This window comes from Paramisgurnus dabryanus, chromosome 6 (genome assembly GCF_030506205.2).
Source record: "Paramisgurnus dabryanus chromosome 6, PD_genome_1.1, whole genome shotgun sequence".
NCBI classification, from domain to species: domain Eukaryota; kingdom Metazoa; phylum Chordata; class Actinopteri; order Cypriniformes; family Cobitidae; genus Paramisgurnus; species Paramisgurnus dabryanus.
Window position 1 is genome coordinate 41,845,406 of NC_133342.1, and position 27,285 is coordinate 41,872,690.

Below are 27,285 nucleotides of genomic sequence, written 5' to 3' on the forward strand. Positions count from 1 at the left end.
ATGTAAGAAAGCTCCGTCAAATGCTTGACACAGTGCAATGGCTTATCTTGCATTATTGAAAGACTTGGCAAATAATCCATTCCGCCGGGAGCGCGTTTTCAAAGATCGCGCCGATGATGATGGTTATGCGGCTGTCCAAGTTCTTTCATTGTCTGTCCTCCTACAGTTGGACTGATTTCACGTCGGTGTGCTGTGACGCGTTTTTTTTTTTTTTTTTTTTTTTGGCTGATAATTTAATGTCAAACCACTTTTTTATTTCTAGAAGTGTTCTCATACCCAATGGAATTAAACTCACTGGTAACATGTTCCCATGCAGATTTGTTTTCTTTTGTTAGTCATTCCTCCCGTACTAAGTGAACCAAACAGATGTGTTATTAACCTCATCCACCAGTAACTCAATTGCTGTGTCTGTAAAGTTCCTCTTTTACGCTCTCTTTGCCATTATTGCGATGAGGGAAAAAGCACAACCACGTGACTTATAACGGGAGGTGTTGTCACCATATATGGTTCATCGGAGGCGTTTCGGAATGCAAATGACCATGAACGTGCACGAGCATGGTGCTTAAGAACACTTGGGATTTATCATCAAGGATTACTTACTGATGTGCGTACGAACCACGTGCGCACGTTTGATAAATCCCGATTTTTTTGTACTTAGGCACATTCTAAATTTCATTCGTAGGTACAAATATAGAGCATTTTCTACGCAATGTTGATAAATGAGGCCCCAGGTCTAATGAAGAGGGATCGGGAATGCTACAGTAATCATGATCCATCGTTACGTCCATGGGCACAGGTTCAGCGGAAACCACTTCGGCAGGCCTCTCTCTCCTATCCCACACACCGGGCCGCAATGCTTTAACCGAGTAATCATTCCAGGCAAAGAGCACTGGCACAGCGCCAGTTACTAACTTTCTCCGTGCCTCTGGTGTTTGCGGTTCAATAATCTGATCACTGGTGAAATGTTTACTGCAAACCTTAGAATGGCTGGTAGGACAAAAATCGTCTCGGCGTATGTTCACAAGCCACCGTTTTCTAAGGTCGACATCTGCAGGAAAACCGTGAAAACTTAAAGTTCCGTTAAATTTAGCCGAAGATGTACACAGCGGAACACAGCAGTGTGCGCTGTATACCTTCTGCTGTCTCTGAAATCTATAAACACACTTTTTTCTGAACATTTCCTCCAAATTCCAAAACAATGGCCGACAACCGGAACTCAGCGAGCGCTAGTACTTCAAAGCGGAAGTACGTCACGAGTCTACGTGCAAGTAGTGAATTGTGAGTGCATGCACTCAGACTGTGACTTTTCCAGTACAGCATCTTAGCACTTACATTGACTTTAGAAAAATCATGAGTGAAGCAGTAAAATATGGTGGTGGATTCCACAGAATTTAAAACAACGAGATCTACTCAAATCAAAGCCATAACTAAGCAATCATTGTTTATTGATTTTGATTAGAATATTGTACATTCAGAGGTGGCAAAAGTAAAAAGTACTCCTCTAGGTGCTGCTTAGTTTACAAGTTTTGGGAACTTATTCAGACAAAAAACTGGTAAAAATAGTTAATAAATCAGTGATCTATGATATTAATACAAATTGTAAACCAATTATTGTGGTAAATATGTAGAAGTAAACTACCATTACCTGTTAATTTGGGTTTTATTTAGGGACTTCCCAAAATGGGTGAACTCTGCACTTTTACTTTTCTCACCTCTAGTTGTATAACATCTTTAGTATTTCTTTTTTTAGAGCTAGATAGAACTTGTAACAGCTGTTGCTACTGTTAGTTATACATCCCAAAGGGTGCCTCTCCTTAAGTGCCTTTTTTTCCTGGTTCATTGGTAAACATAATGGGATGTTTTTGCCAAGTGCAATATTGTAACCAGCTAAGAAGTTCAGGTTTAAATGTCATTGTTGGTTGGATACTATGTGCAAGTATCGTGTGTACAAGTCACGACCATGTGACTGAGAATGTTCCATAGGTTCAAGAGTTCTCTGAAGTTCTTCCAGGGCTTCATCATCTAGTGGGCACAAAATTTCAGGAACCACAACTGTACCGTTGGCATCTCCTTGGAGCATTGCACTCTCCCATTCAATGCCTGGATCTTGAAGTTCCTACAAAGCCAGAAAACAATTCAAATAAATTAAGATTTTGAACCTTCAGGTGTTTTGTGTTTATTTAAAATAATTATATATTTTGGGGGGAAAAAATACAAAAAAGGTGCAAATGTTCATTGAAAACATTAAATTTAGAAATTAAAAACTGCTGGTAATTAAACAGATGGTTATGCCAAAGATTTTATATATTTCTCAGTGTATTTAAAGGCCTTTGTAGATATACTATATTTGACCACAGCAGTTACAAAAAAATGTTTTTTTGGCAAATATGCTCTAAAGTCCAATTGACATGTCTGTCTGCCCAATTTTTGCAACCTAACTTATATATATATGAACTGTCCTTTTAATATTTGTGTACCTCAAGACTCTCCCCTTCGTATAGATCTTGTTGATGTCCCATATACCACAGCTGTTCAGGACTGAGACCTCCCTCTGTCCGTAGAGGATGATTATTCCATCCTCCAGTGAAGGTCTCAAGGTCTGCTCTGAGTCGAGGGACAAATATGTAGTGGGCACCAAAAAGATGAACCTCATCAGAGATATCAAGCAGACCGTCTTCCTCGAGAGAGTGTAGAACATCATGGTACTTGCTAGTGACTGCAACCCAGACATCCCGCCAAAGTCGCTCTATTCTAGAATTACATTTTAATTGGTTGACTTGAATTTATAAAGCAATGTGTACTTTAAACAAATAAACTGCTTACCTCTGATTGTGGACACTCTTTCCCGAGATAAAGCTGGCTCTTCCTGTTCCCCGTGTGGTGAACATAAAGTGTGCAATGTCCACGTTCTCAACACCCTGATCCCCCCTTACTCTAAGATAAAAAACAAATGTAAATGACATTCAGCAAGGTTTACTTTTACTTTAGAATATGAAGTTATAATTTCTGGTATACAATAAGTTAATAAAAAATTCTGAAATATGAAAAACTGCAGATTTGTGTTTTCTCATGGCAAAAATACCTTGATGGTAAGCCATAAAGCTGGGTTGATCTCAGGAAGATTGAGAATGCAGTTGATGCTTTGTTATTTGTTGCAGCATCCAAGTACAAGATCTAATAAAACAACATGAAAAATGTTAATCTTCTTGCAGCTATAAAGTTCCATCCTAATAGCTGGCCTTGAGCTCTTAGTTTTGTTTAGTGAACATTATACAGACTTTGGTACTTAAATTATTATGTGTTCAAATATTTAAAAAAATAACTTTGTTACCTTGCATCTTAGAATACTACATATATTGCACATGTACTGTTGCAACTTACTCTTGCATGTCTATAAATTTTGGTTGAAGTATTCAAACAGACTCACTAATACTGCACATATGTAAATTAAAAATACATAATGTATTCTATAAATCAAGCTTCATTTAAATGTTAGCCTTGGTAAGAAAGGAAAGCAGAAGAAAAGGACTACTACCTAGAATGCAATTTGAGAAAAAGTAGTGCTTCAACATGAAATTCTATAACGGCAAGAAATATGTAAGGTTAATGTTTAAGCATTGTGGTTTCTGAGCACTCTGAATACTGTCAGTTGATGATAAAATTATGATCAACCATAAATACACTCTAGCTGAAGATAAAATATACACTAATTGTTCGAACCTACAATAATAATGAATGTTATGTCTTAAAGGGATTGTTCACCCAAAAATGAAAATTCTGTCATCATTTACTAACCCTCATGTTGTTACAAACCTGTTTGAACTTCTTTGTTCTGATAAACACAAAGGAAGATATTTTGAGGAATGTTTGTAACCAAACCGTTCGTGGACGCCATTGACTTCCATAGTATTCTTTTTTCCTACTATTGAAGTGAATGGGGTCCATGAACGGTTTGGTTACAAACATTTCTCAAAATATCTCCCTTTGTGTTCATCAGAACAAAGAAATTCATACGGGTTTGTAACAACATGAGGGTGAGTAAATTATGAAAGAAATATCATTTTTGGGTGAACTATCCCTTTAAGCAGCTGATTACAATTTGATCAAGTTTAATGTTATATACCCCATAATCACAATTTGTGTCAGGAGGCTTTAATCTGTACACCGTCTATCCTTAGACAGTCAATTTGAAAAGGGATTAGTAACAATTTATGGTAAGGGTACATCAACTATCATGGCTTCACGCAAAAAGAAAATGTATTTGTTGTATCTCAACTTTGAATAATATGAAAAAATGAACAGTATCTCATGCACGCCTTAATGAAAAACAATATTAAAATGCAACAAATGATGTTGGAGTTATAAATGATGTTCATCTGTAATTCTGATGTTATTTATCAGTGTTACAGATGGACTGTTCATGACTTTCTTGAATAGCCACAATCATGCTGTAATAAAAAAGTAATGCTATATTAATTATGATTACAACACTTGGAATTCATCAATGTGCACTCTGTGACTGGTCAGTTTTTTGCCTGTTCTTAACAGCAGACCTACCTATGAAGAAGATATGATTATTAATAACTCAGAAATTAAGCCATGCATGCGATACTGATAATTTTTGTACTTTACGGTTAGTTCATGAATGAATTCATTATGTTTTATGCACACAAAGTATTGATTAATTATTGTAAACCCCCCCAAAGAAAAAAGAAAAACCCCTTCATCCAATATGTATTTTTTGGTCCATTTTGAAATAAAAAAAATCTATTAGGCTGATAACATTAACAATAAAAAAAAAACAAGAACACATAAATTACCTTCCTTGAGTAGCCGTCCACTCCTCCAAAGATCACAATGTTGTATCTGTTCAAGAGGGAAAAAAGTTACAGTATACAAACAGCTTTTAGTTATGGGATTGACATGCCTCCTACACCACAACATTTGGTGTTTAAATAATTAGATCAACATTATATTTTAATCTACCTGATCAGTTTGTGATTTGTGTCAATGTGGACCAATGACAGAGGGCCTCGCACAGAATAACTTCTTCGCACAACACAACCTAGTTCTGTGAGTCGTAAGAAGATCCCTGCAGCATCAACCCGATGCATGGAGGCCATCATTCTCCACCACTGAATGCGGTGACCCATTGACACCAAATGGCCTTGAACCATTCTATAACCAGCATTTGGCATCTGACTTTTTATAGCTGAAATGATGTTGTCAAGCTCTTGGTCAGTCACTGTGCTGTATGATCCTCTTACAGATAAGCCAAATTCTTTCATTCTTCTGTAAATTGTTCTCCTTGAAACACACAACAATTTTTCAATGCAGGAGACTGGCAGATGTGTGTCCAGCAAATTCTTTAGTTTTTCTTTCTCTATTACAATTTTGGGGTGACCAGAACCTGGACCAACCTCTGTTTCCTGTTCAACAATGGGCATAGATCTGGCATTCATTTCCCTTTTGATAACATCATAGAGGTTTTGTAGTGCTTCTGTAATGTTTGATACACTGCCTATCTGCCCAGAGAACGATTCAAATAGAATAAGCTCGTGGCGTGTCAGAAACTCCAAATAATCCAAATTTAGTGGTACTTGGTTTATGGCAGATTGCAGTCTGGTAAGAAGTCTCTCCATCAACTGCTGTCTCAGCAAGTCCTGTTAGACAGAAAGTGCTCAGATTAGCAAAGAAGAGGGATTCATAGTTAGCATATATTTTTGAGAATAAACTACCGGTACATGACTGAGATACAGTAAGATAACATGTAGTAGATAAAAGTAATAATTGTATCCCTTACAGCATCCTAGCCATAGCCAGATAGGAATCTGTATTTAAACTTTAGAATAAAATGTAGAACATGCTGTCTAAAAACATGTTTTTTAGATTATAACAAAATTTCTCAGATGATAGTTTACTTTGGCTATGTATGTGTAGATTATCAGCATGGTTGTGGACTTTTACTTCAATGCCAAATATGCAATTAAAGACAAGGGAAAACCTATATGACTTTTATTTCAGTTTATTCTAAGACAACATACCAATGTAACATACTGTAAGAAAATAAAATATTTTTTATGAAGTAGACATAAATTTATACAGTAGCATATAAAGCATTTTCAAATCTGTAAAACTTAAGTGAAATGTCCACCTAGTGAAAACTTTCTTTCCAATAAAGGCCATGATAATAAAGATGAACTTTTACTGGAGACCTGAGGTGTTGTGAGACTCGTGAAGTGTAATGTGTTTGACTGCGCATTTGCATGGTAGTACTGTATATATACATGTTTCTTTTAAAATGAATTACTATTTTAATTCTGCTAATAATGCAAAATGTCACTAAATGTAACTATTAACATATCTATTCATGCTCATGTAATGGAATACTTGTACTTTGTATGTTAATTGCATAACTCTCATACATCCTCCCTAAGTCTCAACAAGACCAATTTCAATGTAACATCTGAAATGTCTGGCAGCAACGTGCATTCTAGGTAAGGTTATAGTTTAAATAACGTTTACATCATTATGAAGAACAAAGTTAAGACTTTATTGTTCTCTTAGTTTGCCAATTAAAGTTATCCTGGGAGTTAGCCTACTGCTTTTTTATATAAATTGGTTAACGTCAGCAACGAAATGTAGTTTGCACAAGAATGCAGACAAACAAAATAAAGGTAATAAACACAGTACCTATAACAAAATATTACAAACTACTCACATGTGGCCGTGGTGGGACATTTAGGGGTTGCTGTTCTGATGACATTGTCTGCAGCTGTGCTTTGAAAAGGATAAGTCAAGCTAACTTTAGTCACAATATGAGATATAATATTGTAAGTTAAACAACACAACAGCATTATAATACATAAAAACTATCAAGGCACTTTTAAGTTAATAATAAAAAAACTTACCAAAATGTGTTTTAATCCATTAGTCTCGCTGTTATTTTTAGATTTGTTTCAGTAAGCTTCCGGGATGCTGTAGTTCTACCAGACGGGCTTTGGCATAGATATGTATATAAAGGCTAGATGGCTCGTCCGCGCTGCTGGCCAATTGAGTGCAACGTCCGCATTTTGGCGGCCATCTTACGACAGGGTGCTCGCTCACTCGTAGCATTGAGTTTTAATGATGCAGGTACTTTTAAATGACCATAACTTGCTTAATTTTTTACCGATTTTCAAACGGTTTGGTTTGTTATAAACGTCAAAGATGTACCTATGACACTGCATACCTATACTAAAAATAAAAAATAAATTCATGAAACATGTTAAAGCATCCAGAATTATAGCCACGTTAATAACGTTTGTAAAAACCCAAACCGTTTGAAAATCGGTAGAAAATTGAGCAAGTTATGGTCATTTAAAAGTACCTGCACCATTAAACTCAATGCTACGAGTGAGCGAGCGCCCTGTCGTAAGATGGCCGCCAGGTGATGACGTTAGGGACTCCGCCTTGAGCCATCTAGCCTTTATATACATATCTATGGGCTTTGGTTCTACTAGCGATTTGGTTGGAGACCAACAGGCAATCAAAATTGACCTTTAATTTTCTGATTGGTTGATTTTGTGGCACACTTGTTACCCTGTTGTAAGTTGAGCGAGCGTGTGCATCGAGTTGAGCGCGCACAGAAAGGGGCTGGGAGAGAGAGAGAGGAACTTGACAGGAGCGCAGAGAATAAGTTTGTGAGAGAGCACCTGAGTGAAGCGCGTGAGACGGGTTATTACTGCACGTAAATATATGGATAATAGCAAACAAGCAAATACATTTATTGAGCACGGAATCGTTTTTTATTTGCTCAAACTATTTTTTTTTTGCGATTGTTAATTTCTGTTCAAAATATAATATAATGTGCTTGCAAAATATAGTTCTCTCTGCTCAAAACTTACAATTGCTCGCTCAGGAATGAGGCACAAATATTACGCCATAGGAACAGACCTGTCAGAAAACATCTCTGAACCATATGGCTAGTAAGTGAAACCTCAAACTTATACACTGCTATTCAAAAGTTTAAGCTTGTGATTATTTATTTGACCAGAAATACAGTAAAAACTTGAAATGTTGTGAAACATTTTCACAAAGTAAATGAGCTGTTTATTATGTGAATATATTGTAAACTGTAATTTATTTGTGTGATTAATGTTCACATTTTAGCATCATTACTCCAGTCTTCACTGTCACAATATTCTTCAGAGATCATTCTAATACGCTGATTTGCTGCTCAAGGAACATTTCTGATTATCAACAGTTCTGTTGCTTCATGTTTTAGTGTTTTTCAGGATTTTTGGATGAATAGAAAATTAACCCTGGATAACCCAAGAACCCTTTGTTAGGATCCTGCCGGAGTCCTGTTGGTAATTATATCTAGTCTAGTGTGGCAGGGTTCTGACAGTACTATGTTTTATGTGGGAGAACGTGGTTTTAGTGTTGCCATATTAGTGTCAAGGCTGGTACACGAGGAAGACGAAGGAAACGAGGAAAACCCAAAACGCAGACTAAAATGAAGAATACTTTAATATATACAAACAGACAGAACCAAAACACCCACGAGGGGGTAAAACATTACAATAACAGAACACACGAACTAAACTAACTAACATAAACACTTGGAAACACTAACTACATAAACTTACACAAGAGACCCGGAACAGAGAGTAAACACAGGGATCTAGAAAGGGAACAGAGAATAATACCAACGCACGGAGGACAGGACAGAATGGAATTAAATAGGGAATTCTAAACAACAAACACCTGAAGCTAATCAAACATAAGGGAGCGGGAAACAATTCACGAACCGCGGAAGGGCCTGTCACACAACTCTCTCAGGGCAGACATGTACTGTCACAACCTAATCTCTCAAACTCGGATAAGACAAGAAATGGAGAGACCAGGTCGTGACAATTAGACCACGTTTTTCCTGTGTCTTGTGACTTTTCCCCGCTCCCTTGTTTTCTCTAGTCTTTGATTTTATGTCTTGTTTAGTCTAGTGTACTGTTTTCATGTGTGTATATATATATTTATATATTTGTTTATATACATAAATATATTTATGGTTTTGTCTTGTTAGTGCTTTGTTTGTCCTGTGTTTTGTGTTTGTTTCACAGGTTCACATGTGCTTCCTTCACAGGTGTTCCTGCTCTGTGTGATTTCCTTATTGTGTCATCCTCACCTGTAGCTTGTTTTCCCCTTATCTGTTCAGTATTTATTCCCTGTGTTTTCAGTGTCTCGTTGCAAGTTCGTCTTTGTATGTCCGTGCCTGCTAGCTTTGTCTAGTTCCAGTCCTGTCTAGCTAGAAAGTTTTCTGATTTATATCTGTGCTCTCTGGTACCTTTGTCCCTTATATTCCCCGCCCCGTTGTCACGCTATTGTGGATAAGTTTCCAGTCTTCGCCCTCCATCTCTGCTGGTTTACTCCATATCACTGCAGTCTGGTTTCCCTATTTGTGTGGCACAGTCGAGTATTGTGCTCTCTACATCTGTGGTACTCTGAGCGCTGTCCATCGGCTTGTGCTGACCAGTAGTGTGCGCTGTCCAGCGCTTTGTCAGCTGAAGACTCCGTCAGCCTAACTCTCTCTCTTTGTGCCCCGCCAGGAATCTCTCTCCGTGCCCGCCAGGATTTCGTCAGTGTTAACATCTCTCTGGATGTCCTACAGCCCGGCTGGGTTTCCCACATTGTGACGGTTCAAGAGGATCGCGTGGTTCGCCTCGCTTGTGTTATTTCTTCACCTCTTCATCACACACACGGACACAGAGAGTTTTCTACTACACATATCACTGATGACATCGAGAGTTGATCTACCTATCTCAGTACGCTTATTAAAGAAAATCATAACAACCCTCGTTTCCTCTTTAGCACAGTTGCAAAACTGACAAGAAACAAAGAACAAACAGAAACCAATAGTAAACTCCAACACAATAGTAACGATTTCATGAACTTCTTTTCTAACAAAATTAAGGCTATTAGGGAAAACATCGTAACTACCCAAGCAGCCATCACTCTACCCATTAGTTCACTAAACACTAGATTACCATATGAACATCTTGATTCATTTAAACCTACTACAATAGATGAGCTCTCTAAACTAGTCACATCATCCAAATCATCGTCCTGTATATTAAACCCCGTTCCCACAAAACTACTTAAAGAGGTATTCCCTGTAGTGTCAACCCCGGTTCTAAATATCTTTAACTCATCGTTAAAAATAGGATATGTTCCAACAGCTTTCAAGCTAGCAGTTATTAAACCGCTGATTAAAAAACCACAGCTTGATCAGGGAGAGCTTAATAACTTTAGACCAATCTCAAATCTCCCTTTTCTTTCGAAAATATTAGAAAAAGTAGTGGCAAGCCAGTTACGCACATTCTTGACAAATAATAGTACGTATGAAAAGTTCCAATCAGGATTCAGGCCCCACCATAGCACAGAGACAGCGTTGCTTAGAGTTACAAATGACCTCCTGTTAACATCCGATCGTGGTGAAATCTCAATCCTTATATTACTAGACCTTAGTGCAGCCTTTGACACAATAGATCACACAATCTTACTCAATAGACTAGAAAACTATGTTCGTATCAGTGGTCAGGCGTTAGCCTGGTTTAGGTCGTATCTAACCAATCGCTATCACTTTGTTTATGTAAATGAGGAACAGTCATATCACTCCCTGGTTAAATATGGTGTACCGCAGGGATCAGTTTTAGGTCCTATCCTGTTCTCATTATATATGTTACCTCTAGGAGACATTATCAGGAAACATAACATAAGTTTTCACTGCTATGCGGATGATACCCAGCTTTACATCTCCTCACATCCCAGCGAAACCCACACGTTTTCTAAGCTAACAGACTGCATTAGCGATGTTAGTGACTGGATGGAATATCTCAAAAATCCGCCATATACTATCTACATCTGACGCAGAGAAGCTTATCCATGCTTTTATGACCTCTAGAATAGACTATTGTAACTTGTTACTCGGGGGATGCCATGCAAATCAGGTAAACAAGCTGCAGCTAGTTCAAAACGCTTCTGCAAGAGTGCTTACTCGATCTAAGAAGTATGACCACATAAGTCCAATTCTAGCATCTTTACACTGGCTACCAGTTAATTATCGCATACAATTTAAAATATCACTTACCACCTACAAAGCCTTAAATGGCCTAGCACCCTCATATCTTAGAGAATTACTATCAGAATACAATCCATCACGTGCACTGCGTTCGCAAAACTCTGGTCTCTTAGTTATCCCTAAAATATCAAAAGTGTCTAAAGGTGGAAGATCCTTTTCCTACTTAGCCCCTAAGCTCTGGAATGACTTACCAACCGTTGTCCGAGAATCAGACACAATAGATACCTTTAAATCTAGACTTAAAACTTTTCTCTTTAACAAGGCATTCACATAATTTGTTTTAGTAATGGTACTCATCTCACAATAGATAGCTTGTACAACCTGATAAATAAATAAACTAAATCCTCATTTTTGTCAACATTTCAAAGCATGGTAAATGCTATTAATAAACTTAAGAAAATGTTTAATCTCTCCTTACTTGTTTACATATGTGCAGCAAACCATGGGCCGAGGCATAAACTTTCAAAAACAAATGTCACGTATAAAATAGAAAAGGCTACATATAAGGAAAAGAAACGCTACTTTGTGCACATACAAACCACAATACAAGGCCAAAACTTCAACACTAGACCAATAAAACCCCGAATCGGGCCATTAATTGCCAAGCGCAGAGGAGTGATTGAAAATTATGTATGGCATTATGTTATCACTTGTTCGGCCCTCCACCTGAGGTTTCTGAGTCGAGTAGGGGAGTACTGTGAAGCCTAGACAGGCATCAGGGAGATGGCTGGCGCAGTCACGTCCCCGTCTCCCCCCTTTACTCCCTTGCTCGTCCGGATTTTAATAAAGCTCGGTGGGTATAGATTTGTGGTGTTAAGCCCACTAGTCGGGGGCGGGACTTCAGTCCTTAAAAGGGCGTCACTGCATCCATTTCCTAAAACATTCGCCGTCCCGTGTATTTTTCTCGTTCTCCCTAAACCGAACTGTGCAGAGTCTGTCACTGGGATGACGTATCTTCAATACGTATATGTATGTGTGTGTGTATGTATGTGTATGTATGTGTATGTATATATGTATATATATATATATATATATATATATATATATATATATATATATATATATATATATATATATATATATATATACATATATATATACATATATACATATATATATATATATATATATATACATATATACATACATATATACATACATATATACATACATATATACATACATACATACATACATACATATATATATACATATATACATATATATATACATATATACATATATATATATATATATATATATATATATATATATATATGTATATGTATGTATGTATGTATGTATGTTTGTGTATATGTACATGTGTATACATATGAATGGCCCCTACGCTAATTGGGTTTTGTTTTTCTTTCTTCATGTCTCGTCCTTGTCTCCGAGGACACTTGAGACAAACAGACCCAGTTCCGGTAAATGTGAAAGTCGGCACACCTCTGACTCACCGGCAGACCGTCAACGTGATGCCCAGCTGATGCATGACCAACGACCACCAGCAGAACCCGCTTTACCTCCGCCTAATCTCCTTAATTGTTTCAATGTATATATAAATATATCTCCCAAGGGTTTTTCCCTCCTAAGACTTTTTTTTACTTCCCCTGCAGAGTCTGGGGTTTTTTTCTCATAGGGGGTTTTTCAACCCGGGGAGGCAGCCTTCTTGGGCTTAACTTAGCACCCTCTTCTTTACGTTACATTAGCAATACGCACGCTTATAATGTTGATTCATAGCCGCAGCAAATTTAGCTGCTTTTGCTATCGTGTATTATGTTGTGCTATCTGTCGTTTTTCTATGCTTTGCACTGCTTCTATTATTGTAAAGCTGCTTTGAAACAATCACAAATTGTGAAAAGCACTATATAAATAAAAATTTAATTGAATTGAATTGAACAATAACTAATGTTATTTATTCATGTTTGGTGTCAGCTAATATGTGTATACCTTATAAATGTAAGATTTTTTATACTTATTCTGTACCTTACTGTTTACATTTGTCATTGTAGCTGCAGTCAGAAGAAACAGATTAACAGCAACTATCTGCTACAGACCAAGAGATTGAGCACTGGGTTAAGACATGGTTGCAGCTTGCCACAGACAGAGATGGAGGTCGTTGGGCAAAAGAGAAGATTTAAAGGCATAGCTCACCCAAAATGGAAACTCATTTACTTACCATCAAGATGTTTCAAACTCTATCAAATGTATTTGTTCAATTACTGACTGTTATAGATTATACAGGTTTGGAACAATCTTTGGGTGAGCAAATGATTACAGTTTTAATTTTTCAGTGAACTATCCCTATTGTGATTTTTTTAAGTTTATTAAGAAATGTTGAGTATAATGTCAGAGTTTTGCATGTAAGGAGATGGTAGTTGTATGTTTGTGTGTTAATATAGATGGTTTCAGTGGCAACAATATAAACAAATCACTTTTATGGCCCAAACTTAACTTCGGGTAGACCTCCACATAGATTCAATAGTCCCTCTGGAGCAGTTTTTTTCTGATAACAAACAAAATAAATAACCAGTAAATAGCCTTAGATCAAATCGTAGCTAAAGCATTTCAACCATTACATTGATTTAATGTTACTGTGTAAAATTAAGCTTTACAATTTTAGCTACAGATCTTTGAATATGTTTGTACGGTATACTGTCCATTTTCAGAAAGGTAATAAAAACAGCGTGCACAGTGACGCTGCTGATGTACAACGCTGCTGACGTGTTATCCTCAGACATGTTTGTGAAGATTGTTTTGTTTATAGCGTGCGTCTCCCTCAGACTGTTAAAAAGCTTGGGGAAAAAAAGCTTGGGCACACAAGATAACATGTCAGCAGCATCAGTCCAGTGTCGTGCACAAGGTTCACAACAGACCTGGAAGAGAAACGATGCTGAATAAAGTCGTAATTTTTGGACCAAAACTTATTTTCGATGCTTCAACATATTCTAACTGACCCACTGATATCACATGGACAACTTTGATGATGTTTTTATTACCTTTCTGGACATGTACAGTATATATCTGATCGTGTATACACATATCTAAAACATCTTAAACTGTTTCCGAAGATGAACGGATGTGTTACGGGTTTGGAATGACATTAGGGTCATTAATTACATAATTTTCAGTTTTGGATTAAATAACCCTTTAAGTTTGGCCAGGCGTGTAACTGTGGCAACGCACATGCATCTATGGGTTCCAGTATATCTTACTATATAACATATTAATTTAACTAACATGTTTGACAAATATAATAATTTATGTTTATTTATAAATTATTATCTGTATTGGATTTTGATCTTTAATAAAGAAATTTTTACTATATGAGTTTGGGTAATTTCTTTACTATAGGTTAGTTAGCATATAGTAAGAGTACGTGTTTGACATCATTTGAAACTCTAAAGGGTCCTCTTTAATTAGTGTACATTCACAATAACAAGAGATCTTTGTGTTTTTGTCAAATAAAGAAAATAAACAGGGTGCTTATTTAGACATTTCTGTTCTCCGCCAGCTGTCTCTCAAAACACGTTACAAAAATCAGTTGAAACTCCGCGAATACTCGTCACACAAACATGATACTTATATCCAAAGAAAGCCTGAAATGTCTACAAACTAGCTAAACAAGCTAATTATAAACGAAAACAAATATTGCCTGTTTATATAATCCCCAGACAGCACACATACATCTGGCCGACGTTGTGCCGACTTTCAAAGTTCCATCGGCAAGATGTCGCTCAGGGAGCGTTTGCTCATTGGGAAGATGTCGTCTAGATGTCGTCATCTCGTCGCAAAATGCCCTCGGGCCGATGTTTAAACGATGCAATTACAGCCGCTCTGCACGGGCTTTACCGTGAATTTATTTATTAAATTAAACCTTTATTCATTCACACTTATGCAGAATAATGTGCTTCTTTGCAATAATAACTAAAAACAAGTACACCACTGTCAATAACCGTTGCAAATTTATTCATTTGACAAATATAACACATAAACAACTTGGATAAATCAGTAAAAGAATATTTACATGTGTCACACATAAATTACATATTCTGTAACTATTATACACGGCTATACTACTGTGTAAACGTTTTACTTACACTTAACTAAAATATTTCTTATACCCTTCAAAATAATATACTCTTAAAGTATATGATTCAATTACGTTTGTGGACAAAAATATAGTCTCAACATATACATTTATTTCAATTGAGAACTAAAATTTAATTTAAAACTTTTTTCAAATTACTTGGACAAAATGATAAAATAAAGTAATTCAAGCCCATTATACATAGAAATTTCTTTAAAAATATCTCAGGGTGAGATGTCAAAAAATTACTGAAAAAACCCAAGGGTATATATTTCAAATTCTAGGCAAAGGGTGGCTGCATTTGAAATGCTAAAATATAACAGTTTGGATTTCAGAAGTTTTAGTCTCAAGATAATTCACATATGTTGTACAAATGGGAAAAACACGGACTGTGAAAACCCAGCAAAGTATTTCTTTGTGACTTACTGTTTTCTACATAAAATCATCCTACACAATTCAGAAAACATTCTCTGAAAATATAATCTTGACATCTTCAATACTGACTGAGTAAGGTCATGCCAAAGACTGAACTCAATGTTAAATCAACAAATTCAAACTTTAGATGTCATTAGATTTTAAGACAGTAGCCTGGATTTCATATACAATGTCACATATTTATGTATCTTAGAAATATATTGTAAATAATAATGTGCATGTACATAACAAAAACATTTAATCATAAAACATTCTCGACAGGTCTTCTGTCTTGTTTTCTGCACTCGTCTCTGCAAGCAGTGCCTTTAAACCTTAGAGGTTCCTCTTTGTTGCCTTTGTTTCCTGTCCCGAACACCGCCTTTTAAACATCTGGACACCACTTCTTCCTCTCCATGGTTCCTCTTTGTTGCTTTAGGATCACCTAAATGGAAACATCCAACAAAAAATTATTAATCATACGATCACATTTTTATATTTAAATTTAGGTGCCTATGGCAAACATGAACAATCGTGTATATTGGATAGATAATCAAAAAGTGGACCCACAAAGCATACAGTACTTTATGTAAGCATATAAAACATCTGGTCTACTGTGTTGTTGCATTCCTGAGTGTCTGGCTGTGCATTATAAACAGTGTTAATTCTTCTTTGCATCCTCAGCTATACTTAAAATGAGTGCTATAGGAGGAATTAATGCAAATGTCTTGAAAAGTATACATTTTATTGTTAGAGATATCTAAAGATAACAGTCACCCACTTGCTTACCACCAAACTGTGTTGAACAAGTGCTTGCATCAGTGTTCATGTAATCGAGTAAAGTATAACCTTATTCACACAGCACTTTGGTCCCAGAAAATATCCGTAAAATTGGCAGACAGGCATTTGTGTGAACGCAAACATGTGCCGTAGATGTTCTGGGATTGTTCCAGGAAAGAGGACCTAGTAACATTTCATTTCATTTATTTATTTTTCTTTTCATGGTAATGCAATACAAGAAGCCACAAACAACAATCCAATAAACACAACAAAATGCATTCCATGACAAGAAGAACAGGAGTAGGATGAAGAACTAAATTCTTATAGACTCCTACCCCATTCTTATTTTAAAGCATTTACAAATTTGAAATTTGATGGCCTCACCGACATGACATAGACAAAAACAAAAAACAAAAACAAATACCAACACCAAAAAAATAACAAAATAGCCCTAACCAGTTTTAATCTACTTCCAGTTTTGACCATTTTCCTTTTTTTTAATTTATCTTTCTTTTATTTATTATTATTAATTCTGCGTACACAGCAATAACAGCACTAAACAAACAAAAACAATCTGACAACGAAAACAACTTTTAAATAAGCATCATTATTATAATTTTAGCAATTTTCACATTGATCTTTATACAAATTAAGTATCTTCTGTTTATACTTATACTTAAATTGAGTTATATTTGTACAACATTTTAAATCATTATCCAGGGAGTTCCATCTTTTCACACCTGAAACTGAAATACACATTTGTTTCAGGGTATTTCCAGCAAACGGTGGTCTAAAATCATTAATTCTTCTGCTTGTCTCACTATTTGTCGTAAAAAGGGATTGTAATCCATGTGGTAGCAAACAATATTTTGCTTTAAAAACAACCAATAAAGTTTGTAGAGCAACCAAGTCCTTCAACTGGAGTAGTCCTGACCTCAGAAATAGTCCTGTAGTATGTTCTGTAGGCGCAACTCTATTAATTATTCTTATAGCCCTTTTTTGCAAAATAAATAGGGGCATTAAATTAGTGAAATAAGAATTACCCCATATTTCTAAACAATACATCAAATATGGTAAAATGAAGGAACAATATAGGATTCTCATTGCCTTATAATTTAACATAAATTTGACTTTACTCAAAACAGCAATATTTTTACAAATTTTATTTCTTACATATGCTATATGTGATTTCCATTTAAATTTTTCATCAATGAGTACTCCTAAAAACCTAATTTCTGACACGCTCTCAATCGTTATTCCATTTAAAGTCAAACAAACATTTTCAGGGCATTTTTGATTTGTAAACAACATAAATTTAGTTTTTTTTAAGTTTAAAGACAATTTATTTTTATGAAACCATTTCTGCAGTAGGAGCAATTCTTGTTCAATAGTTTTCATTAAAATTTTTAAGTTCTTCCCTGATACAAAAAAATTTGTATCGTCTGCAAAAAGAACAAAACGTAAAATCTTTGATTCATCACAGAGATCATTAATATATAACGTAAATAATTTAGGCCCCAGCACAGAGCCTTGAGGGACTCCACACTGTATTGTTTCCAACTTAGATTCATGACCTATATACTCCACATATTGCTGTCTATTTTCTAAGTAACTAACTATCCAATTCAGTACTACACCTCTTACTCCATATGTCTGTAATTTAGATATCAATATATCATGATCAAGAGTATCAAAGGCCTTTTTAAGGTCAATAAAAACACCAACTGTATGATTTTTATTCTCTAATTCTGTAATAATGTCCTCTGTGATTTTCATCAAAGCCATAGCTGTTGAGCGAGTGCTTCGAAACCCAAACTGGTTATCATGTATCAAGGAATATTTTTCAAGAAAATTATCAAATCTCTTAACAAAAAGCTTCTCTAAAATTTTTGAAAATTGGGAAAGCAAAGATATAGGCCTATAATTCGTAAGACTATGCCTATCCCCAGATTTAAAAATAGGAATAATTTTAGCCACCTTCATTTTGTCTGGAAAAACTCCTGTGTTAAAAGACAAATTAATTATATATTTTAAGGGTCCAATAATGTAATGTATAGTTTCTTTGACAATGTACATATCTAAGCCATCACTATCACATGAATATTTACTTTTTAATCTAGAGACAGTAGAAATAATTTCACTCTCATTAACTTCATTGAGAAAAAAAGATTGCATGACTCTGCTTTCACCTTTCCAACTAATATTTTCATTATGTAAAGGTATAGTTTTGGCAAGATTTGGACCAACATTAACAAAAAATGAATTAAATTCATCAGCCATTTTTTCACCACTTATCTCAATGTTCCGTTCATTCATTAAATATAATGGCTGACTAGAAATCATTTTACTACCCATAACCTCCCTTAAGACTTTCCACATTCCTTTGATATTACTTTTGTTTTCCATCAACAAGTTTGTATAATACTCTTTCTTTGCACGTCTCATTATAGTAGTCAATTTATTTTTATAGGTTTTATACTTTTTTTCTGCTTTTACTGTTCGATATTTTACAAAATCCCGATAAAGCTTATTCTTCTTTTTACAGGATTTCAATATACCCTTCGTTAACCAAGGTTTATTATTTTTTCTGTCCTTATCATTCAATATTTTTACTGGGCAATTTTTATTATATAACCATAAATACTTTTCAAAAAATAATTCATAAGCCTTGTTTACATTATTTGTACTATAAACGTTGTCCCAGTGTTCTTTCATAAGATCATCCCTAAATCTATTTAATCTTTCCCCAGTTCTTAATCTAATAAATTTACTAAACTTTTCTTTATTTGTTTTTACTTCACAGAGGTACGTAACAAATATCGGTAAATGATCAGTTGTATCATTAAACAAAAGACCACTTTTAACCGTTTTTTCAATTATATTTACAAAAATATTATCAATTAATGTGGCACAACTGGAGGTTATTCGGCTAGGCCTAGTAATGGTAGGATAAAGGCCTCTACTATACATTAACTCTAGGAAATCTAAACTACTAGAATGATTAGACACATTCAAAAGATTTATATTAAAGTCCCCACAAACTATAGACACTTTATTTTCATTCATCCCCACTAATAATTGCTCTAACTTGTTATTAAATGCTATAATACTAGACCCTGGAGTTCTATACATACACGTGACAACAATATTCCTCTGTTTCTTCATTTCAATCTCAACAGTTAAGCATTCCATTAAATCTTCTATTGCAATAGTCATACAATCAATTGTTTTACAACTCAAATCACTACTAACATATAAAGCAACTCCCCCTCCTCTCTTATTAATCCGATTAACATAAAACAATTCATAACCCTCAAAATGAAATTCCACACCTTTCTCCTCCGTTAACCAAGTCTCCGACAAAGCTATGACAGTAAATTTATTTTGTAATGTGTTCAAATAATCCTGTATTTTACTAAAATTTGAATAAAGACTTCTACAATTCAAATGAATAAGAGAAAATAAACCAGCCACTTCTATATTCCTAGTAAATTCTGCATCTGTGTAATATTTACATGTATCATTTATGTTTGGAAATAAATTTGACTCCGAGTCCAGTTCATCATAGTCACACATCATTCTGAAATTTTATCTTATTCAGACACTGTGGACATTGCAGTCAGTTATACAAAGTAGCACTTGCCACAATGTAATATCCACATACCTTATTCATCGTGTGCTTTATCATTTTCATAACTTTCCAATGAAAGTCGAAGAGATTCAACGCTGGCTGTTATTTCCCCAGCGGGGGCATACTTGCTTCTGCTGCGGGGGGACTGCCATCCTACTGCCCGCAGCGCTGAGTCCCAATCCGGCTCTTTTCTTGGAACTTCCATTGTTACACCGAAGTCTTTTAAACCCTCAGCTGCTTTCCGTGGATTTTCAAAAATCAAGGTCTTTCCGTCCTGCAGAAACAGCTTGAGTCTTGCGGGGTAGAGAATACGAGACTTGATTTTTCGCTCCTGAAGTTTTTTCCTTGCACTCCTATATTTTGCACGCTCTTTAAAAACATCAGTGGTGTAATCCTCATCAAAATATATCCGTTGATCATTGATGCGAATGTCCTTTAGAGACCATGCAGCATGTAGCACTCGTTGTTTCTCCTTAAAGCTACGAAAACAAACAATAATTGATCTGGTGAAGTCCGCAAGATACCTGGAACATTACCGTAAGATACCTGGAAAGCCCTCTTTGTGAATGAGACGCAAAAACAATGGCGTAGTTTTGAAGTTATGGTTCAGCTCTTTAAAACAAGGGTTTTACAAAGGTCGGCAAACTGGACTGAAGCAGAGATCAGGGAGCTCGTCACTATCCACGCTGAAGCAGAGATCATTTAGCAGCATAACAGTTCTAGCGCATCAGGTGCTCACATGAGCTTATATTAAACAAAATACATGTGCGTCATAGCAACAAGATATACCATTCAGCTCTTTAAAACGGGGTTTTAAATGAACATTTACATTCACGATGAGAAATGTCTGCAAACTGGACTAGAACAGAGTTCAGGGAGTTTCAAAAATCCACTTTGAAATTGGGTTAATTCATGTGCATACTAGAACAGCGCATCACGCACTCCATTATAGTCTTATCATAAACAAAAATGCAGTCTTCTTCAGAGAGAAATAACCAATAATAACAAACCCTCAGACACTGTGGATAAAACCTATCAAGTGCAGGACTTTAAACACATCATGTGTCTTTACGGCATAAACACAGATTCCGGAAAATCTTTGGCAGTGTGAATGAACCAAAAATCAAATGGTCCTGGACCAAGTTTAAGTATAATATGAATGGGCCCTTCTTCAATGTATCGTGTCTAACAGATACCAAGTAGCAAAGTTTGTCTCACCTGTGGGCCACAACACTTAGTTCTGTCCTAGTATACGCCTTAGTCCTCGGTCTAGATCTCACCCAAACACTGTAAACGGAGCAGAACAGAAATGTTAATTTGTAAGTAGAAATGATAAGTGGACCCAGATTTGTTCCAGAATGTATTAAATGAAAATAACATGGTCTGCTTTGTCTAAGATAAAGGATAAAATGCACTGTTAAATAAAAGACATTTTAAAAGGGTTGAGTTGTCTGAACCAAGTCATCTTGTTGCTTTGACGTCTTTGTTTTAGTTTATCTTTACCCTTCTGCTTGTTAACAGCACACATCATCAGTAATGTTCAATTATCACTTTATGCATTACTTTATTATTTTATTAATGTTAAACACACCTTCAGGATCGTCAGTGTACTTAAATAGATAAGACTGAGCAGTGTTGAATTACCACCAGGGATTTTGATCTGTAACTGAATTCAGTCAAAGCAACAAGATGACTGTCTGATGACTCAAATGAGTTAAAGGATTACTCCTCCCACCAAAATGAAAATTGACTGATTATTACTTTTTTAACAGAACACAATCAGAGTTATATTAAATCATTTCCTGGTTCTTTACATTTATATATTGTATTTATATTTTTGCTTTATAATGTCATTGACTGGGATCAATGTTTTTCAAAGCTCAAAAGTATATCCATCCATCATTAAAGTAATCCATATGTAACCCAGTGGATTAATAAATGTCTTCCGAAGCGAAACAATACGTTTGTGAGAAAAAATATTCATATTTATAGCTTTTTATGATAGAGACAAGACATTTACAAAGTTAAAAAGACAATTTAAATATGGCGGCACGTGTTATCGCATTGGATAATATGAATTGTGATGAAACGCAGTAGAGACACGTGAGAAACAATGCGATTGAGTTGTTGTAGTCTGTTTACATTACATATGCATCGTAACTCGCTTAAAATATAAAGTTTTTCTCACAAGCCTATCATTTTGCATCAGAAGACCCACTGGGTTATATATGGATCACTTTAATGATGGATGGATGCACTTTTGGAACTTCAAAACATTGATGCCCAGTCAATGCCATTATTAAGCATTGAAGAACCAGGACCAGTGGCGGACAATGACTTATTTTCCGAGGGCGCACAATGCAATGCGAAGCTCATCCCAACATGTATGTAGCCCGTCATGTGTGTGGTTCGTCATTTTAAAATATGTGTTAGGCGTATCGCATGTGAATCACGTGTCATGTCAAAATAAGTGCCTGCTGCACACACGTCATAATGGTTTATGATAAAAGATAAATGCATTATCCCATGCGTAATCAGAGTTTAATGTTAAGTGAATGTGTTGCGTGTATTTTGTGAACGTGAGCATCTCTTTTATCATAAAAGGTTTTGACGCGTGTGCAGCAGGCACTTCTTTTGACAAGACACGTGATGCACATGGTTTACATGACGCAACAAACACGTATTTTTGAAAACACGAGCAACACACATGACACTCTGAACACTTATTTTGAATTCGCACCCCTCAGAAGAGCAGTCACGAGCCGCCACTGGCCAGGACAGTATTTAATATAACTCTAATTGTGTTTGGCTAAAGAAAGAAAGACAAACATCTTGGATGACATGGGGTTGAGTAAATAATCCTTCAAAGCTAAAAGTTTGAGTAAAATTTATAATTGTATCATTTACTCACCTTCATGTTGTTATAAACTTGCCAAAAATTCTTTAATCTGATAAATGATGTCAATCATACAGTTGATGGTACCCATTGACTTCCATAATAGGAAAAAGACATTTTATTGAAGTAAATGAGCAGCTGTGTACTTAACATCATTTATCAAAATATCTTGTTTTGTGTATATCACAATAAATAAACTCATGCCGGTTAAGTACATAAACAGGGCCTGTGTGATCACTAAAGCACAATAAAAAACATGTAAAGCTATCTTACCTTGAAATAAAATTTGACACGGACTACTGAAAATCTAATGAAGGATAAAGACAAAAAATAATATATTATGCACAAACGTTAAAAACAACATTGCAGTGTAGTGCTTAGTATAATGCGTTTCAAATAAGTAAATTCAACTTACATTATTTGTATAGTATATATCAGTACAGGGACATGCACAAGTTTGGGCACCCCTAGTAAAAAAATTCTGTTAATGTAAACATTTAAGCGAGGGGAAGATGAAATGATCTCCAAAAGTATCCAAAGTTAAACATGAAACGCACATGATTACCACTGTATGTAGTCCAGTGCTGGGATCGTCTGAAGTCCTTGCAAGGGTCGATGTCATCTTTCCATTTGTGTTAGGTCATCTGACAGAGGCAGGATCCAGACTGCAGCACACATAATTGCTAGTAGAATAGAAAAGCAAATTGAGAAAATTTGCATGACTGCTGTTCATAGCTTTTTAGGTAGTGGATGGTTGTGATTATTAAGTTATTTTTAACCTGAGGCAAAGGTTAGTGAATGCAATTATGTGTATGCTAGACTTAGAGCTGTTGCGTTTGGTCGATAGAATCGGCGGTGTCAATTTCAACGTCGATAATTAGTCAACATAAATATTGTGTCATCACGACAAAAATATAGTCTTTTCCCCTTTGACATGGCAGATTTAAATGCAGATTAACATTCACAATGAGAAATATCTGCAAACTGGACTGAAGAAGAAATCAGGGGGCTCGTCACTATCAGCTATGAACATTCACCAGCATAACAAAACAGCGTGTAACGCAGTGCTTCCCAATCCTGGTCCTCGAGCACCCCCTCCCAAAAACTTATTTAAAACACCTGATTCAAGTTATCAGCCTCCTTCCAAAATGGTAAACATGTCTCCCTAACAAGCTGATGAGTTAAATAAGGAGACAACTAAAAATTTTTGGGAGAGGGTGCTCGAGGACCAGGATTGGGAAGCACTGGTGGGAAGCACTGGTGTAACGCACTCCTTTATGATCTTATTAAACAAAAAAATACATGTGTGGTTTCTCGAGAGAGAAATCACGGATAAGCAAACTACAGATACTACAAAAAAACCTACCAAGTGCAAGACTTTAAATATGTCATGTCTTTATGGCATGTGTGTGAAAGCACAAACAAATCCAGAAAACTATTGGCAGCGTGAATTAACCAAAATCAAATAATCCCAAACAACTCCCGGATGTGTACTCTGTATTTTTTCCATAATATGTGAGTGAAAAGGGCTACAGACATTAACCATTCATTGAAAGCAAGTTGTCCACTGAACCTTAAATGTCCTTGTCAGTATCGGGAAAGCGGTCCTGAAACAAATATCCTCGTCGTAAGAGATGTACGGCGTACTGTCTCGAGTAAACATATGGAGTCCTTCTTTAGGATCTCTGACTGCCGCACTCTGATGTTGTTCACCTGGCGTGTAACACGACAACCCAAATTGTCTTCATTATCCCAGGCACCTGCACAGAAACATTGAGAACACAAGCACCAGGGAAGCAGTGAGTGTGCGTCTTACCTACACCTAATGTAGCGTGTACATGCCGGGCGATGGAGGCCCCGGTGATCCAAACATAGGGGGGATAATCAGTTATAAGTGAGTAACAGCTGGTTAAAAACAACTTACAGCAAATGATGTTGTGATCTGTTTTGCAAAGACATAAAACATAACAATTGAATATTACAGATTTACATAAATGATGTCCAGTTACACACACTAAAATGTCTTGAGGTGTCTCCCTGATAGCAATAAGCTCCGGAACGGATCTGCAACGGATCTGCTCCGAAGCCGACAGCTCCGGTCTGGATCCGTTGCGGATCCGCCCCGGAGCCTATTGCTATCAGGGTAGTGAAATACTTACACAGCAGTGCCAATGACCTGTTAACACACAAGAAGAGAGGAAACATATATGAGGGAAATATTAGCTAAGGAAAAAGGCAAGAAATTTATTCAGTCATTTCCAGCCCTTGATGTGTTTAAAATCCACAGTATGGCAAATGACTATGATATGAAACACCTGTTCATTAAATCACTGTACATTTCATACATCTGATATACAATAACGTAAATCAGATTGCACTGTGCATAACAAAATGGTTGTCAAAGAAGCTGAACTAACTTACATAATGCCAATGTAAACATCTCTTGTTTGTGTTGTTTTTAAATTTGCTGCCATTGTAAGCACTCAAACTATCATAGAGATCATAATAATACACTTTATACAGTAACTAAAACTGCCAGAGCATCATAACTATATATAGAGACAAAAAGCATATTATTCACACTCACTAAATGTGTTTAAAATGACAATTTACCTCAGACAAGATATTTGCAAAAGCTTTTCTAACAAACGGGACATCACAATTAACCATAATATTATGTTGATCATTTAAACATCAAACAAACACTCAAAATGAAATGAAACAACCCAAATTACTATGTTATTGAACTCAATTATATAATCATTGATAATCATCCTCATATTTTTCCTAAAATGTAAATTACCTCAGAATACTTCCAACTGCTGTTCAGAAAAGCAATGGCCATCTGCCTATTAAGTTCATCGTTTATATAGCAACAAAAACACAATACTGAACAAGTGAAAGGTATTCAGATTGATTTCAAGTACCATGTTTTTCTCATAGCATAAAAAATTAGACGAGAAATGACCTTTCTGTCCTCACGTTAACATTACCTCTAGTCGGTCAGACTCTACATAACAACAAGCTGACACGTATTGTTTTACAGAAACATTTTAGAACAACTAAAAATAATGGAAATTATCATCTCTATTAAATAATACACAAACATTTTAGCAAAAATGCCGCAAATCTGAATAGCGCTGCTAGTACTACAAACGCATGACTTTATTAGCTGTACTGTAGTAGACGGAGTGCCTTATACTAACTTTTAAGACTTTTAATATAAGATTTTTGTCGAAAACTTACCTGAGCCACGTACGTCTGCGAAGTCAGCTCCCGCATTTTTTCCTTGTTCATGGCAAGACGAGACTGTAGTGGCTTCTCTGGGTTAAGGAATATATCGCCATCTGTTGGTTTGGCATGCTCATGACAATGCATCATACCGGGGTTTTGCGTGTTCGAGTTGACGTGGAATTGTCTGTTTTTTTACGAAGGAGGGGAACACAAAACAATGATACGTGTAAAACAAGCCAATAATCCCTTATTTGTCCTCACTTTCCCGAGTTGTCTTTTCTCTAACTTACTTGAGTATTAACGGCGGCTGGCAACCAGCGTATGTACATTACTGCCCCCTCCTGCTTCGGAATAATGGAACTTAGCAGCTGTGTGTCATTAAAAGCAAAGAAAGCGCTGCTATTTTATTTATTTTTACTTGTATATTATATTAAAACATTTACATTTACTTAACGGATTCCATTTTTCTCCACTTATTATCATTTACTTAGTTCTTGTACATACTTGATACACCCATGGTGTCGCCTTTGCTCTGGTGGGTTCACTGGGTTGCAAAGGGAGAAGTAACTGGGCACGCACCAACAGAGAGAAGCGCGGCATCGGCCTCCGGTATAGTTATCCGACCCAAAGCCGACGTAACAGACAAGCTTGATGAGCGGGAAATACCGTTGACTTGACTGAAGATTTGGCCGATGCCTGGCCGATACTTATTAGATGTTTCAGATAAGGAGGCCGACGTACGCTCTTGAGCCGACGTCGGGCAGACGTACGTGTGCTGTCTGGGTAGCCTAAATAAAGCAATTATTAATTTTCCTAATGCATGGTTGTTATATTTACTTCCGTTTAAAACGTAAATTTCGAAAAGGACGATTTTCAGCACGTTTGAACAGCAACTCAGCGACCCCAACCATCCCCCCCAATCTCACCCCCCGGTCCGCGATTTTTTTTTAAAGCTGAAATCGGTCCGTGGTGAAAAAAAGGTTGGGGACCCTTGGGCTAGACTATTAAAGGTTTTATATGTGATCAGCAATATTTTAAATGTCCCGTTTTCCGGATCTAATTTTTCAAACTTAAATTTGTGTATAATGTTGCTGTTAGAGCATAAATAATACGTGCAAACA

The 27,285-nt window shown here is 36.1% G+C and overlaps 1 protein-coding gene and 1 long non-coding RNA gene across 12 annotated transcripts; both read right to left on the reverse strand.

Annotated features, from left to right (window-relative positions):
• Positions 1-1,309: 1,309 nt before the first annotated feature.
• On the reverse strand, positions 1,310-6,989 carry LOC135767176 (uncharacterized). 3 transcript variants are annotated; one of them, XM_065276830.2, is made up of 8 exons: positions 6,912-6,989; positions 6,722-6,780; positions 4,987-5,663; positions 4,821-4,866; positions 3,083-3,174; positions 2,824-2,934; positions 2,478-2,751; positions 1,310-2,116 (listed from the first exon to the last, which is right to left on the reverse strand). In XM_065276830.2, exons 2-8 carry the CDS (start codon positions 6,764-6,766, stop codon positions 1,910-1,912), a joined length of 1,452 nt encoding a protein of 483 aa, XP_065132902.1. In that variant the 5' UTR covers positions 6,767-6,780; positions 6,912-6,989; the 3' UTR covers positions 1,310-1,909. The 3 variants fall into 3 exon arrangements, with proteins under 3 accessions (XP_065132902.1, XP_073671127.1, XP_073671128.1); XM_073815026.1 differs by lacking the exon at positions 6,912-6,989 and having other exon boundaries at positions 6,722-6,868; XM_073815027.1 differs by lacking the exons at positions 2,824-2,934; positions 6,912-6,989 and having other exon boundaries at positions 6,722-6,868.
• An 8,117-nt stretch (positions 6,990-15,106) lies between these two features.
• Positions 15,107-26,668, reverse strand: LOC141282311 (uncharacterized). 9 transcript variants are annotated; one of them, XR_012336878.1, is made up of 11 exons: positions 26,455-26,668; positions 26,177-26,348; positions 25,090-25,106; positions 24,855-24,872; positions 24,504-24,690; positions 23,496-23,613; positions 23,346-23,397; positions 23,204-23,237; positions 22,946-23,024; positions 21,253-21,321; positions 15,107-16,068 (listed from the first exon to the last, which is right to left on the reverse strand). It is a non-coding gene; the product is annotated as an uncharacterized lncRNA (long non-coding RNA). The 9 variants fall into 9 exon arrangements; XR_012336876.1 differs by having other exon boundaries at positions 15,109-16,068; positions 26,177-26,668; XR_012336877.1 differs by having other exon boundaries at positions 15,109-16,068; positions 23,488-23,613; positions 26,177-26,668.
• Positions 26,669-27,285: the final 617 nt, after the last annotated feature.

Coding starts and splice junctions, on each gene's coding strand:
- LOC135767176 (XM_065276830.2), bottom strand. CDS start 6,766: ATGTCATCAGAACAGCAACCCCTAAATGTCCCACCACGGCCACAT. Junction 5,664..6,721: donor ATGTCCCACCACGGCCACAT/GTGAGTAGTTTG, acceptor TCTGTCTAACAG/GACTTGCTGAGACAGCAGTT. Junction 4,867..4,986: donor ACAAATCACAAACTGATCAG/GTAGATTAAAAT, acceptor CCTCTTGAACAG/ATACAACATTGTGATCTTTG.